The sequence below is a fragment of the Rhinoraja longicauda genome, chromosome 21 (genome assembly GCF_053455715.1).
Source record: "Rhinoraja longicauda isolate Sanriku21f chromosome 21, sRhiLon1.1, whole genome shotgun sequence".
In the NCBI taxonomy this organism is placed as follows: domain Eukaryota; kingdom Metazoa; phylum Chordata; class Chondrichthyes; order Rajiformes; family Arhynchobatidae; genus Rhinoraja; species Rhinoraja longicauda.
Genome location: NC_135973.1, coordinates 31,148,620 through 31,164,837, shown reverse-complemented (window position 1 = coordinate 31,164,837; position 16,218 = coordinate 31,148,620). Strand labels below are relative to the sequence as shown.

At 47.8% G+C, this 16,218-nt stretch overlaps 1 protein-coding gene across 3 annotated transcripts in view; it reads left to right on the top strand.

The window, feature by feature from the left end:
• Window positions 1–8,240, top strand: part of galr2b (galanin receptor 2b) — a 29,576-nt gene extending 21,336 nt beyond the window's left edge. For 2 of the 3 annotated variants that reach the window (XM_078418226.1, XM_078418227.1), the window contains exon 3: window positions 370–1,354. In XM_078418226.1, the coding sequence (XP_078274352.1) occupies window positions 370–1,078 (709 nt within the window). In that variant the 3' untranslated portion in view covers window positions 1,079–1,354. Of the gene's footprint in view, window positions 1–369; window positions 1,355–7,576 lie in introns of those variants that run through there. The other variant, XM_078418228.1, reaches the window with a different exon arrangement.
• The last annotated feature ends 7,978 nt before the right edge of the window (window positions 8,241–16,218 follow it).

Sequence of the window (16,218 nt, the reverse complement as noted above, 5' to 3'; positions counted from 1 at the left end):
GGAGGTGCAGCAGGACTTGAATTGTCCCCATTGCCGTCCGGCCCACCGCCCTGGCCCCTCATTAATTCGGCACCCGTTGTGTGTGTAACCCAGGCCAGCCAACAGCACTGGGAACGTGCGCATGAATCTAGGTGAGCATTCCTCTCAGACATGCATTTCATCTCGGAGATAGACTGCGAAGGGTCTCGTCCCATAACGTCACCCATTCCTTCTCTCCAGAGATGCTGCCCGGCCCGCTTTGCATGACTCCAGCACTGTGCGTGTTTACCTTCGGTGTAGTCCAGCATCTGCAGTTCCTTCCCCTCAACATTTCGTCCCGTCCACTTTTGCAGTATCCCTCACTTTGATCTCCTCTTCTCAACCTTGCAGATACCTGGCCATCCGATACCCTCTCCGCTCACGGGAACTGCGAACCCCGTGCAACGCCATTACCGTCATGGTGGTCATATGGGGCCTTTCCATCCTCTTTGCTGGCCCCTACCTGAGCTACTATGACCTTATCCCTTACGAATGGTTCTACATCTGCATGCCGGCGTGGCAGGAGCCGAAGAGGAAGATCATGGACACGTCCACGTTCATATTTGGATATATCGTCCCTGTGGCCATTATAGGCCTGTCTTATGCCAGGACCATCAAGTTCCTCTGGACTGCTGTGGACCCAATAGAATATATATCCGAGTCCAAGAAGGCCAAGAGGAAGGTGACCAAGATGGTCATCATAGTGACCGTGCTGTTCTGTCTCTGCTGGCTCCCCCACCATGTCCTGATCCTGTGCTTCCACTACGGACACTTCCCCTTCAACCAGGCCACCTACGCCTTCAGGCTCCTGTCTCACTGCATGGCCTACGTCAACTCCTGCCTCAACCCCATCGTCTACGCCCTGGTTTCCAAGCACTTCAGGAAAGGCTTCAAGAAGGTGTTCACCTGCCTGCTGAGCAAGAAGGGGGTGAATAAGGTCCACGTGGTCCACGTGGTGAGTGGGTCCACGGAGGTCTCGCACTTGAACGAGGAGAACGCTCGGCAGCACGGCTGCGAGCTGAGGGACAGGCAGCCCCCAGGGCCCAGGGAAGGGCCATGACCATCACCATGCCCTGCGGCCAGCCCTCCTGAGCAGAGAGCGCCAGACACTCAAGCACTCTTGCTGCCAGTCCCTCCATCAATTGTGTGTACTGTTTAGTTTTTACCTTTAGAGATACAGCATGGAAACGTGCCCTTTGGCCCACGAGTCCGCACCGACCAGCGACCCCCGCACAATAACCTACTCTACTCTACTCTACTCTACTCTACTCTACTCTACTCTACTCTACTCTACTCTACTCTACTCTACTCTACTCTACTCTACTCTACTCTACTCTACTCTACTCTACTCTACTCTACTCTACTCTACTCTACTCTACTCTACTCTACTCTACTCTACTCTACCTCTACTCTACTCTACTCTACTCTACTCTCTACTCTACTCTACTCTATACTCTACTCTACTCTACTCTACTCTACTCTACTCTACTCTACTCTACTCTACTCTACTCTACTCTACTCTACTCTACTCTACTCTACTCTACTCTACTCTACTCTACTCTACACTACTCTACTCTACTCTACACTCTACTCTACTCTACTCTACTCTACTCTACTCTACTCTACTCTACTCTACTCTACTCTACTCTACTCTACTCTACTCTACCTCTATTCTACACTACTCTACTCTACTCTACTCTACTCTACTCTACTCTACACTCTACTCTACTCTACTCTACTCTACTCTACTCCTACTCTACTCTACTCTACTCTACTCTACTCTACTCTACTCTACTCTACTCTCTACTCTACTCTACTCTACTCTACTCTACTCTACTCTACTCTACACTCTACTCTACTCTACTCTACTCTACTCTACTCTACTCTACTCTACTCTACTCTACTCTACTCTACTCTACTCTACTCTACTCTTGTCTACTGTACTCTACTCTACTCTACTCTACTCTACTCTACTCTACTCTACTCTACTCTACTCTACTCTACTCTACTCTACTCTACTCTACCTCTACTCTACTCTACTCTACTCTTACTCTACTCTTCTACACTACTCTACTCTACTCTACTCTACTCTACTCTACTCTACTCTACTCTACTCTACTCTACTCTACTCTACTCTATTCTAATCCTACTCTACTCTACTCTACTCTACTCTACTCTACTCACACCAAGGGGCCAATTTACATTTATCCCAAGCCAATTAACCTGCAAACCTGTACGCCTTTGGAGTGTGGGTGGAAACGGAAGACTTCGGAGAAAACCCACGTGGTCACGGGAGAACGTGCAAAACTCCGCACAGACAGCAAACGTAGTCGGGATCGAACTCGGTTTCGGCGCTGCAAGGCAGCAACTCTCATTCAACTCTGCGCCGCCGTGTAACTTTGACCTGTATATTTGTTCCTACCTGGTTCTTGTGTGAATTATTGTGGTGGAAAAATATTGTGGCATGTAAGAAACAAGTGAACTATTCATTTGTCCGCAGGATGCGTGTCCACGAGGTGACTACGGCTCACCCCAAGTACACAATCTCCCCCACCCCCAAACACACAGGCAGTGCAACACTCACCTTAGGGCTTTCTCCAAGTCACATCATTCCAAGAGGGAAAATCTTGGTGGAAATCTTGGCAATCTCTTTCTAATAGAATTTTTGCTTAGTTTGGTTTAGAGATACTGCGCGGATTCAGGCCATCGGCCCATCGAGTCCGTGCCACCCCGTGCACTAGCACTATCCTACACACGAGGACAATTTACAATTTTTCCGAAGCCAATTAACCTACAAACCTGTATGTTTTGGGAGCGTGGGCGGAAAACTGGAGCACCCGGAGAAACCCACGCGGTCACGTGGAGAATGTAAAAACCCCGTGCAGACAGCACCCGTGTAGTCAGGATCGAACCTGGGTCTCTGGTGTTGTGAGGCTGCGCCACCGTGCCACCCCAACTGTGGAAGCCCCTTCATCCATTAGACTGCTGCAGTTTCACAAGACTCATTTATATTGTGAACTAAATGTTGCCCATCCAAGGGACATTCACATCCCATAACTTAATAAATCAGGTGAAACATTTTTCACAATTTCCTGATTTGAGTGCTTCAGGTATCAATGTTACTGCGAAAACCAACTTACAAGCCAGCGTTGGCTGTTTCTAGTTAGAAACCAGGAGAAAGTTAGAAAAGAACCGATTGAATGTCAAAAACTAATGTACACATTAGTGTAGAGTTGATGGGCCGAATGGCCTAATTCTGCTGCTATATCTATGTCTTTTGGTCACCTTTCATGGCATTCCAAATACATCAAAGCCAATGCAGTTCTGTGGAGGTGTGGAGCACGCAAGTTAGGAGATATTTGTACACAAAGTGTCACAAACCGTGAAGAGTTAAACAATCTAGTTTAGCAATACTGCTTGAAGCACAACCATTGACAGTCTGAAGAAGGGTCTCGACCCGAAACGTCACCCATTCCTTCTCTCCAGAGAAGCTGCCTGTCCCGCTGAGTTACTCCTGCATTTTGTGTCTGTCTTCCATTGACAACACGTCGTTTGTTTTATTTTGGAAGGCGTCTCATGGTGGGCTGTGTGTGAGTGCTACGATTTAGATCCCTGCGGAAAGGCACAGCACCTCGCCACCGGTGGGTGCGAGAGTCAGGCCAGATCACCTGCTCAGATGTATGGAATGGGTTCACATCTACAGACACTGAGCTTGGACTGACACCCAAGCTTAGCATGGTGGAGTCTCTGAGAAGTTGCCAGTAGAGGTAACACGGGCCAAGTGCTTCGAGGAGATTTCCAATGAGCAGCGATGTGCAAGACTGTGTAGAGGGAAGGTGCAACATTGTTAAGGAAGGGCCTTTGGGATTCACAGTTTGCATGTTTTCAATTGAAGATCAGTTTGGCAGAAACCTGGGAAATGACAAAGTTGGACATTGAATAGGAATGGTGTATCGATGAACTGCAGATGCTGGTTTACACCAAAGATAGACACAAAATGCTGGAGTAACTCAGCGGGACAGGCAGCATCTCTGGAGAATGCTTTCCCTTCGCCTATTCCTAAATCTATTCCTTTTCTCCAGAGGTGCTGCCTGACTCGCTGAGTTAATCCAGCAGGTTGTGTTTAAACTCTTTGAATAGGAATGGTATTGGGACTGGTTTATTATGGTCACATATACCAATATACAGGGAAAAACTTTGTTTGCTGACAAGCAGGCAAAATATGTGCATCTAGGTAGTACATGAGATAAGAAGAAACAGAATTCAGAATATAGTGTTACAACAACCACAGAGAATGTGCAGATTGAAACAAAACTTCTCCTGTGAAAAATTGTCTTTTCATTGGGAAAGATAATGGGTCCCAACCCAAAATGTCACCCATCCTTTCTCTCCAGAGATGTTGCCTGACCCGCTGAGTTACTCCAGCGCCTTGTACTGTATCCATCTACAGCAGAAACCTGCATCTGCAGATCCTTCCCACACAGGAAAGATCATGTTTAATTCGTAAACATTATCGTTCCAGAGCAAATTGCTGTCTCCATTATGAGCACCACACAGTGTTATTGTGATTGATGTACTATTCCTTCTGGGAAGAAAAAAGCATTTGCAATAGGTTAGCAAAAAGCTTATCATGGCACGAATCTAGCTTAATCAAAACATGAACACTGGTGATAGACACAAAATGCTGGAGTAACTCAGCGGGACAGGCAACATCTCTGGAGAGAAGGAATGGGTGACGTTTCGGGTCAGACTGAAGAAGGGCCTTGACCTGAAGTGTCACCCATTCCTTCTATCCAGAGACGCTGCCAGTCCCACTGAGTTACTCCAGCGTTTTGTGTCTACGGTTTAAATCAGCATCTGTAGTTGCTTCTGACAACATGAAGAATGATGTGATATTTAACTATTAGCAGCTCACTCAGTCAAATCCAAAGACGTACAGGTATGTAGGTTAATTGGCTGGGTAAAATGTAAAAATTGTCCCTAGTGGGTATAGGATAGTGTTAGTGTACGGGGATCGCTGGGCGGCACGGACTTGGTGGGCCGAAAAGGCCTGTTTCCGGCTGTATATATATGGTATATGGTATGGTAAATCAATTGAGCCCCCTTCCCGTTATCGGCATGCTTTATTCTTTATTTCAAGTTCATCACATCCACAAGTTCACCATTGCGAAGCTCAGAGAGGAGGTGCGGGCTGAGATTTTGTCCACGTTTTTTAAATGATTTCCACTTTCTTCGGGCTGTGGTTTTCAACTCCACTAATTATTCCCAGCTGACGAGATATTTGCGGACTCAGCTATGATTTAACACTTCCAGGCATAATCAGCCAGTGGCCCCTCAGCTCGCAAACACTTTCAATACAACTCTCCCTCTCACTGAGATTTGCCAACACTTGTTCATCGAGTGATACATGGATGTTGCATCACAGAGATAGTGGGGAGAGGAAGGAACAAAACACAGGGCTAAGGATAAATGTATTACCACGTGGATGAACTAGTCACCCCGATAACAGATCTAACCGGCCTGAATCTCTGTCAGAGACACAAAAAGCTGCAGTAACTCAGTGGGCCAGACAGCAGGGCTTGTATACACTGGAATTTAGAAGGATGAGAGGGGATCTTATCGAAACATATAAGATTATTAAGGGGTTGGGCACATTAGAGGCAGGAAACATGTTCCCAATGTTGGGGGAGTCCAGAACCAGGGGCCACAGTTTAAGAATAAGGGGTAGGCCATTTAGAACGGAGATGAGGAAAAACTTTTTCAGTCGGAGAGTTGTGAATCTGTGGAATTCTCTGCCTCAGAAGGCAGTGGAGGCCAATTCTCTGAATGCATTCAAGAGAGAGCTAGATAGAGCTCTTAAGGATAGCGGAGTCAGGGGGTATGGGGAGAAGGCAGGAACGGGGTACTGATTGAGAATGATCAGCCATGATCACATTGAATGGTGGTGCTGGCTCGAAGGACCGAATGGCCTCCTCCTGCACCTATTGTCTATTGTCTATCTCTGGAGAAATAGAATAGGTGACGTTTCGGGTTGAGACCCCCTCTTCAGACTGGTGATTGTTGTTTTATTACCATGTTGCAGGATCGTGGTTCAATGGTTCTTTATTGCCACGTATGTATTGCACGGTGAAATTATTTTTGGTTAGTTCACACGTGCATGAGGCGCCATTTACAAAAGTCCAAGTCCGGTCCATGTGCTGGATGTACGGGGAGCGGTTCCCGGTCCAGGTTAAGCTGAGGGCCGCCTCAGTCACCCTTGCCCGGCTCCACCCGCGAACCGACGTGCCTCTCTCCACCCGACCCCTCTGTGTCCCGGGGATGCCTCCTGCAGCCGACCTTGAGGCAATAGCCTGCTACCCACTCCTAACCACTCCCACCCACTCCCTCTCCTACCCACTCCTACTCACTCCTCCCTCTCCTACCCTCTCCTACCCTCTCCTACCCTCTCCCACCCACTCCCACCCACTCTAACCCACTCCCTCTCCTATCCTCTCCTACCCACTCCCACCCACTCCTACCCACTCCAATCCACTCTTCCCTCTCCTACCCTCTCCTACCCACCTCTCCTACCTTCTCCCACCCACTTCCACCCACGCCCACCGACTGCCACCCACTCCCACCCACTCCTACCCACTCCAACCCATTCCTCCCTCTCCTACCCTCTCCTACCCACCTACCCTCTCCTACCCACTCCTACCCACTCCCACCCACTCTTACCCTCTCCTACCCACTCCTCCTTCTCCTACCCTCTCCTACCCACTCCCACCCACTCCTACCCACTCCCACCCTCTCCTACCCACTCCCACCCACTCCTACCCACTCCCACCCACTCCCACCCTCTCCTTCCCTCTCCCACCCACTCCTCCCTCTCCTACCCACTCCTCAGCGGGAGATGTTTCCACTAGTGGGAGAGTCTAGGAGTAAAGCTCACAGCCTCAGAATTAAAGGACGTTCTTTTGGGAAGGAGATGAGGAGGAATTTCTTTAGTCGGAGGGTGGTGAATCTGAGGATGTTTTTTGCCACAGAAGGCTGTGGAGACCAAGTCAATAGATATACTTAAGGCAGAGACAGGTTCCTGATTAGTGCAAGTATCAGAGGTTATGGGGAGAGGGCAGGAGAATGGGGCTAGGAGGGAGAGATGGATTGAATGCGGAGTAGACTTGATGGGCCGAATGGCCTAATTCTACTCTTATCACTTATGACATGACCTCCCTTCTCCTCGACTCCCCAGTCTTCAGGGCCGAGCTCAGCGGTTTGCGAGCCCCCCTCCCCCCCACAGTCAGTGGCCCCACACGGGGCCTTCTTCACGGCAGCGATCCAGGCCTGCTTCGTCCACCGGCACCACGCACCCCAGGAGCGATGATCCCCTTCACTGTAGTATCCAGAATGAGGGGACACCAGTCTCAGCTGACGGGGCAAGAGAGTTAGAAACATAGAAACATAGACAATAGGTGCAGGAGCAGGCCAATCAGCCCTTCGAGCCTGCACCGCCATTCAATATGATCACAGCTGATCATCCACAATCGTGCTTTTACCCCATTTCCCTTGTTTCCTTTAGCCCTGAGAGCTAAATCTAACTCGCTCTTGAAAACATCCAGTGAATGTTTTCTCTGGTCGCTGCTGCTGCCATGGATCCCGGGAGCCCAGCGCAGTGGAGGTCCTCTAAATGGCATTTACCAGCATTACATCGTGAGGAGCAAGACTTTGTTAATGTTAGGAAGGAACCGCAGTTGCTGATTTAAACCGAAGATAGACACAAAATGCTGGAGTAACTCAGCGGGACAGGCAGCATCTCTGGAGAGAAGGAATGGGTGACGTTTTGGGTCGAGACCCTTCTTCAGTCTGCTGTTACCGTCAGCAGTAGTACTGAACTGACCACCAGAATGACCAAATGATCCCTGGACTTCAGTCAACACGCAAAACCAGGGGAGTTGATGATTTGTTCCATATTGTTGACATTCAGATATGTTTCATTTTTATTGTGATTCCCTTTCAATAACGAGTGGGTGAAAACATGGTGATATTTATGTATTATTTATTGTTTCCCTATAATGCATTAATATTTTAACGTGGCTTGTCTTTGTCTTTGTGTAAATACCAATGATTTCTTGCTTTCTGGGCACTTTAAATGTGAGTTGTAGCGTTACATTTTCTGGAATTGTGTTAGGAACTAGTGTGAAATCGATGTCTCGATCTGTGAATATTCTATCATTTGTAAGATATTGTGGGACTGCTAATAAATGATATTTAATGTAGAGCAACCCTCCGTAATCCATTCTGTGTGCAGGTGTTCTTTAACCAATGTGCTTCAGAAATCACGCTGGGCGTCCTAGCCATTCTGGAATGAGCATCATGTTTGCTGGGAAGGTATTCTCAAAGTGACCTCCAAAGTAAAGGGTGAGGAATGGTAAAAGACCAATCCATGTTTTCCACCCCCCCCCCCCCCCCCCCCCGACCCCACAAAAGTCCTTTCATCCTTGGTTCAACAAAGCTTCAATTGTAAAAAAAAATAACCTTTGTTTTCCCATGTTTCCACAACCTCTTTTCTCCCTATTACTAATGTCTAGTAACGTACGATCACATTCCTCTGCTTTTCACTTAAACATACCCAAATTAAATCGCTCCATCATCAGCCCTGTGCCTTCACCTGCCAAGCCTCACCTCTCTGGTCTTCCCATCCCAAAACACATTCTCTCTCTCTCTCGCATTCCTCATTAAAATCGTCTGAATACCTACAGTAATTCATTGGGCTTAGGTTTAGCTTTAGGTTTATTATTGTCATGTGCAGTGAAAAGCTTTGTCTTGCATGCCATCCAAACACATCAGATCTCCCATACTTAGATACAAAATGCTGGAGTATCTCAGCGGGTCAGGCAGCATCTCAGGAGAGAAGGAATGGGTGACGTTTTGGGTCGAGACCCTTCTTCAGACTGAAGTCAGTCTCGACCCGAAACGTCACCCATTCCTTCTCTCCTGAGATGCTGCCTGACCCGCTGAGTTACTCCAGCATTTTGTGTCGACCTTCGATTTGAACCAGCATCTTCAGTTATGTTCCTGCGTACCATACTTAGATACAATCAGTTCAAACTCAAGTACAACAGATGGCGCAAAGAGGTAGATACAGAGTGCAGAATATAGTTTGCGGTATTGTAGTGCATTAGTTCCTTGGACAAAGTCCAATGTCCTCAATGAGATGGAGGTGAATCGGGCAGTACCCCAGCTTATGGAAGGATCATTCAATGCCCTGATAACGGAGCAGAAGAAGCAGTTCCTGAATCTGGGTGCGTTCTTTCAAGCTTCTGTACCTTCTGCCAGACTGGAGCAGGGAGAAGCAGGAATGACCAGGATGGGACATGTCTTTTTGATTATGTTCGCTGCTTTCGGAGGCAGCGTGTAGATGGAGTCAGTGGTGGGAAGTCTGGCTTGTGTGATGGGCTGAGCTGTTGGCAATTTCTTGCAGTCTTGGGCAGAGCTGTTCCCAAACCAAGCTGCGATGTGACCTGATAGTATGCTTTCTATGATGCATCTGCAGAGGTTTGTGAGGGCCACTGAGGACATGCTGAATTCCCTCAGTCTCCTCAGGAAGTAGAGGCATCGATGTGCCTTCTTGACTGTTGGTCCACAACAGATCATTGGTAATGTTAACGCCAAAGAACCTGAAGCTCTCGACCATTTCCACATCTGCACCAATGATGGTCAACAGACAAACGTAACTACTCCATCAAACTTCCCAAAGTCAATTATTAGTCTGAAGAAGGGTCTCGACCCGAACGTCATCCTTTCCTTCTCTCCAGAGATGCTGCCTGTCCCGCTGAGTTACTCCAGCACTTTGTGTGTTTATCTTCGGTCAATAATTAGTTCCTTCGCCAGTCTGATATTGAGGGAGAGGTATTGTCCTCACACCGTGTCACTACGTTCTCCTTCCTGTACTCTGTCTCGTTACTGTTCCCGATTCGGACCACAATAGAGTTGTCATCCGTAAACCTGTAGATGGAGTTCGAGCCGAGTTTGGCTGTGCAGTTGTGAGTGTAAAGGGAACACACTGAGGGACTTTAGAACGGAGATGAGGAAAAACTTTTCCAGTCAGAGAGTTGTGAATCTGTGGAATTCTCTGACTCAGAAGGCAGTGGAGGCCAATTCTCTGAATGCATTCAAGAGAGAGCTGGATAGAGCACTTAAGGATAGCGGAGTCAGGGGGTATGGGGAGAAGGCAGGAATGGGGTACTGATTGAGAATGATCAGCCATGATCACATTGAATGGCGGTGCTGGCTCAAAGGGCCGAATGGCCTCCTCCTGCACCTATTGTCTATTGTCTATTGGCATCCTGGTGGGGTACTGGTGTTAAGAGTTATAGTTGCTATCACCTATCCTCACTGATCGATGACTGAGGGTCGGAAAGTCGAGGATCCAGAGGCAGGGTGGGTGGTAATTGTGGTTTGGAGATGAGTTTGGATGGGATTATGGTGTCAAAGGCAGAGCTTGTAAATAACCATATTAGAATGTTCGTAACTTGCCTACGTTAGGGTAATGCATTTATAGTGATACAAATCCAAGCTGATCATTAAAAGTGCAGATTATTTCCCATGAGTTCAGGTAATGCGTTTTACAGACCCTGGCAGCAGTAGCAGTCACATCTGTAAACACCTTTTATTCAATGGGGAAATAACTGCAGCAACGGGCTTGTTTATGTTTCTCTGGTGACAGTGCCTTAGTTACCTACACTAACATAGCCTTGCGTAGCCATGAGTATAAACAGGGGAATGCAGAGGTGACAGTAATACTCAGTAATTGTGAAGCAGATTGAAAATCTCAGCGTAAGCACATAATGATTTAGATTTTTAATACAAAACTTTTTTCTACCGGTTTAAATCGAAGGTAGAGACAAAATGCTGGAGTAACTCAGCGGGTCAGGCAGCATCTCTGGAGAGAAGGAATGGGTGACGTTTCGGGTCGAGACCCTTCTTCGGACTGATGTCAGGGGAGGGGGCAGGACACAGGTAGGATGTAGTAGGAGACAGGAAGACTAGTGGAAGAACTGGGAAGGGGAGGGGATGGAGAGAGAGGGAAAGCAGGGACTATCTGAAGTTAGAGAAGTCAATGTTCATACCGCTGGGGTGTAAACTACCCAAAGCGAAATATGAGGTGCTGTTCCTCCAATTTACGCTGGGCCTCACTCTGACAATGGAGGAGGCCCAGGACAGAAAGGTCAGATTGGGAATGGGAGGGGGAGTTGAAGTGCTGAGCCACCGGGAGATCAGGTTGGTTAAGACGGACTGAGCGGAGGTGTTCAGCGAAACGATCGCCGAGCCTGCGCTTGGTCTCGCCGATGTAGAGAGGTTGACATCTGGAACAGCGGATACAGTAGAAGAGGTTGGAGGAGGTGCAGATGAACCTCTGCCTCACCTGGAAAGTCTGTTTGGGTCCTTGGATGGAGTCGAGGGGGGAGGTAAAGGGGCAGGTGTTGCATCTCCTGCGGTTGCAGGGGAAAGTGCCCGGGGAGGGAGTGGTTTGGGTGGGAAGGGACGAGTGGACCAGGGAGTTTTGAAGGAAACGGTCTCTGTGGAAAGCAGAAAGGGGTGGAGATGGGAAGATGTGGCCAGTAGTGGAATCCCGTTGTAGGATAATATGTTCTTCAGACCCTGCTACAGACCCTGTCTATCTATCTTTGTTGTACACCAGCATCTGCAGTTCCTGTGCACGCACTGATCCATATGTTATAGGCCACCACCTTTGGCAGTCCGCCCTCCCTCACCCGTATATGCTGAGCACAGTGGCACAGCTGGTAGAGACCCAGCTTCGATCTGACATCGGGTGCTGTTTGTGTGGAGTTTGCAAGTTTTCCCTGTGATTGCGAGGGTTTTCTCCAAGTTCTCCCACATCCCAAACACATGCGGGTTTGTAAGTTGAATTGGCATCTTGAAAATTGCCCCTCAGTGTGTAGGGAGTGCAAAACTGGAACATCATAGAACAACTGGAACAACTGGAACAACTATACATTAAACTCCAGATTTTCTAACATGGGCTTGCAACAGTCTTTGCTCATTTTATTATTCTTCTGTGTTTGGTTTGATATATTAACTTGTAATGAACCCATAAACAGAAATGCACCATAACATTGAGCAACCTTCTGGGCAGCACGGTGGCGCAGCGGTAGAGTTACTGCCTTACGGCGCCAGAGACCCGTGTTCAATCCTGACTACGGGTTCTTGTCTGTACAGAGTCTGTACGTTCTCCCTGTGACTGCGTGGGTTTTCTCCAGGATCTCCGGTTTCCTCCCACACTCCAAAGAGTACAGATTTGTAGGTTCATTGGCTTGGTGTAATTGTAAATTGTCCCTAGTGTGTGTAGGATGGCATTAGTGTGCAGGGATCGCTGACTCAGTGCGCCGAAGGGCCTGTTTCCTATCATTTCTAAACATTTCTATGAGGAAATATTACCATCACAGCTTATTGCCACATGGAGTGATGTGAACTATGTGCAGGCAGATAATAGTTGGTTTTGACATCATAAACATTGTGGGCCAAATGGCCTGTTCCTGTGCTGTACTGTTCCATATCCTGTGTACATCTGGGATTGACGTCTCCATCTTCAAACAGTTTTCCTCAAACGCCCAAAGCCTCTGTCGGCACAAGAAAGGCGATGGTGAATTGCCTCTTCCCTGAGAAGCAACTGCAAGAAATGGCCAGAGGTTCACATTCTCCATGGACTTTCACTGTTGCGAGGCAGGGACCGGTTCAAGGATTTGCAGTGATTTGCAGATGTTAACTGTGACACCCATTCCCAGTCTTGTTTCCGTGCACAAGTCAAGGACTGAAGAAGGGTCCTGACATCATAGAAAATAGGTGCAGGAGTCGGCCATTCGGCCCTTCGAGCCGTCATCTGTCTATTCCCTCCACAGATGCTGCCTGACCCGCTGAGTTCCTCCAGCACATCGTTTTTGCTCAAGATTCCAGCATCTACATTCTCTTACTGTATACCTCCATGTAATTTCATAGCTTGGGATGTGTGTCTGCAAATCCATCCAATCGCCCAATACCAAGCATAGTTTTATTTCATAAGTTCATAAGTGATCTTGTATTGCGTACAGTTTTGGTCTCCTAATCTGAGGAAACACATTCTTGCCATAGAGGGAGTACAGAGAAGGTTCACCAGATTGATTCCTGGGATGGCAGGACTTTCATATGAAGAAAGACTGGATAGACTCTGCTTGTACTCACTGGAATTTAGAAGATTGAGGGGGGATCTTATAGAAACTTACAAAATTCTTAAGGGGTTGGACAGGCTGGATGTGGGATGATTGTTCCCGATGTTGGGGAAGTCCAGAACAAGGGGTCACAGTTTAAGGATAAGGGGGAAGTCTTTTAGGACCGAGATGAGAAAGTTTTTTTTCACACAGAGAGTGGTGAATCTGTGGAATTCTCTGCCACAGAAGGTAGTTGAGGCCAGTTCATTGGCTATATTTAAGAGGGAGTTAGATGTGGCCCTTGTGGCTAAAGGGATCAGGGGGTATGGAGAGAAGGCAGGAACGAGATACTGAGTTGGATGACCAGCCATAATCATATTGAATGGCGGTGCAGGCTCGAAAGGCCGAATGGCCTACTCCTGCACCTATTTTCTACGTTTCTATGTTTCTATGTTTCTATGATTGGAGCAGAATTCGGCCATTTGGCCCATCAAGTCTACTCTGCCATTACAATCATGGCTGACTTATCTTCCCCTCTCAACCCCATTCTCCTGCATTCTCCCCATAAACCCTGACACCCGTACCAATCAAGAATCTGTCTATTTCTCTATTATGCACTTCTTTCAAAGGCAAGAAAGCCAAGTGGTCAGCTGGTAGTTCTTGACTGAGAGAGAAACCTCTCTCGTGAGCTAGATTCATGTGCTTATCACATGAGTTCCTTCAGGCTTGTGTGGACCATGTTCACCAGCACACACCATTTGGACTGAATGACCTGCTCCGCGCTTGCAATTCAATATAAATGGTGCCCCACAGCAGGAGCGCCCAAGTCACGGGGCTGGAAACTGGAAGTGCCCTGAGCTAATTCTGCTACCACCATCGTCTACTGTACAAGTGATGGCTCCCACTGATTGGCACCAGAAGCTTGCGCCCTTTTCAGGATGGACAATGACAGTGAAGTAACATTTGAATGATGGACACGAATGAAAGGAAGAATATACATAACAATGACTGCACAGTGCCGTATCCCAGGACTGTCTCCAATGCAAACATGTTTCTCTCAATCTTATTCTTTAGTGGACAGAGTGGGTCTTCATGCAGTTTTATGACAATCAATCATTCTACCTCAGAGGATAAGATAATCCTTAGTCGAAAAAATACTTCCACGGAGCTGCTGAAATTGATCTTTCCCACAGCAGGAATCTCTTTCATGTGAGCTGGAGCTTAATTCTCTGGGTGAAGCTGGAATTATAAACATCGGTGGAGTAGACGTTCATGAATATTAATCATTCACTCACACCTGTTTGGGAAACAGAGAACCATTCAATCAATGGAAGGGACGCAAAAAGTTTTGACACTGTTGGCTGAGCAAGGTTTCCTAAAGGGTTAAATATCTATGTGAATCTAATGATTTAATACAATACAGAAGCTGGAGCAAACTCTGGCATGGCTGGCAAGGAATGAACAGCTTGTTCCTGTGCTGTACAGTTAATTTTAACAAAGATTAATAAATGCCATACAGAATAGTCAATAGTCAATAGTCAATAGTCGTTTATTTGTTACATACACATAAATGTGTAGTGAAATGAAACATTACCCGCAGTTGAACAATAAGACCAATAAGATTAATCAATAAAAATGCAATAACACATACAATCACAACTAACACCAAACAAAAAGAAACATCCATCACAGTGAGTCTCCTCCAGTCCCTCCTCACTGTGATGGAAAGCCAAAATGTCTTTTTCTCTTCCCTTCCGTCTTGTCCCGCGGTCAGGCTGTTGGATTTGCCTCGTCGGGGCGGTCGGGGCTCCCGATATTGAAGCCGCCGCTGGGCGGTGAAAGGTCAACGGCCTATTTCAGGCCGCGCCGGACGGTGAAAGGTCCACGGCGGGCCGACCCAAGCCCCGCGATTCGGGGCGGGCGAACACGCTGCCTCTGCCGTTGCCGGAGCTCCCGATGTCGGCCCCCACCCAGGGGTCTGCAGGCTTCCGACGTCCACGTGGCCCGCGCCGGAGCCTCCGGAGACGAGTCGCAGCCGCGCCCGCAACATCCGCAGGCAGCCAGCGCCGCAGGTGGTGAGTCCGCGCCGCGGGCTCTGCGAACCAGAGCCCCAGGTGTTCCCAGGTGAATGTCCGGTGGTAGGCCGCAACGGGAACGGAGACACGACACAGAACAAAGGTCACGTCTCCGTTCTGGAGAGAGAATGTTACAGTTCCCGTTCCCTCCCACCCCCCCCCCCCCCCCCAAAACATAACATACAACACTACATCATATTAAACTACAATTCAGACAAAAACAACAAAAAACACAAAAGACAGACGGACTGCAGGCAAGCCGCAGCTGCGACGGCAGCGCTGGCTCCTCCCCGAACTATGTGGCTTTTTCCATAGGAAAGACATAAAAGTCTGGAATAACACCAGGGCAATGTGGAGGAATGAACTGCAGACGCTGATTTAAACCAAAGATAGACTCAAAAAGCTGGAGCAACTCAGCGGGACAGGCAGCATCTCTGGAGAGAAGGAATGGGTGATGTTTCAGGTCGAGACCCTTCCAGCAGGTCAGGCAGCATCCCTTTAGAACATGAATAGGTGACGTTTCAGGTCAGGACACTTCTTCAGAACTTTTTCCATAGCCCAGCAACCAGCCAAACAGGATGAGCAAAGGTTAACTTTCCAGTTTGCATGAGGTTAAAGTTTCTCAACTGGGCCAGAACACTATCAATGAGACAGTGAGCTTCCAAACCTTCTCTGTAGACTGCTATCCAAAAGGTCCCAATGGAAATGATTGGGTCTGGTCAGTAATGGGAACGTGTGATGTCTCTGTTCTAATAGTTCTTGTCCAATCTCTCACGCATAGAAATCTATTTGTTCAGGGAAACTCAGCAGAGGAAGCCCGTGTCCTGAAATGTTTCCCGGTAATGAATGTTTCAGAGAGCAAGGCAAGAACGTTGAAATAAAATTGGTAGAAATTAAAATCTTGGCATTCGGAAGAGGACAGAGGTAGATAAAGGAGGTCG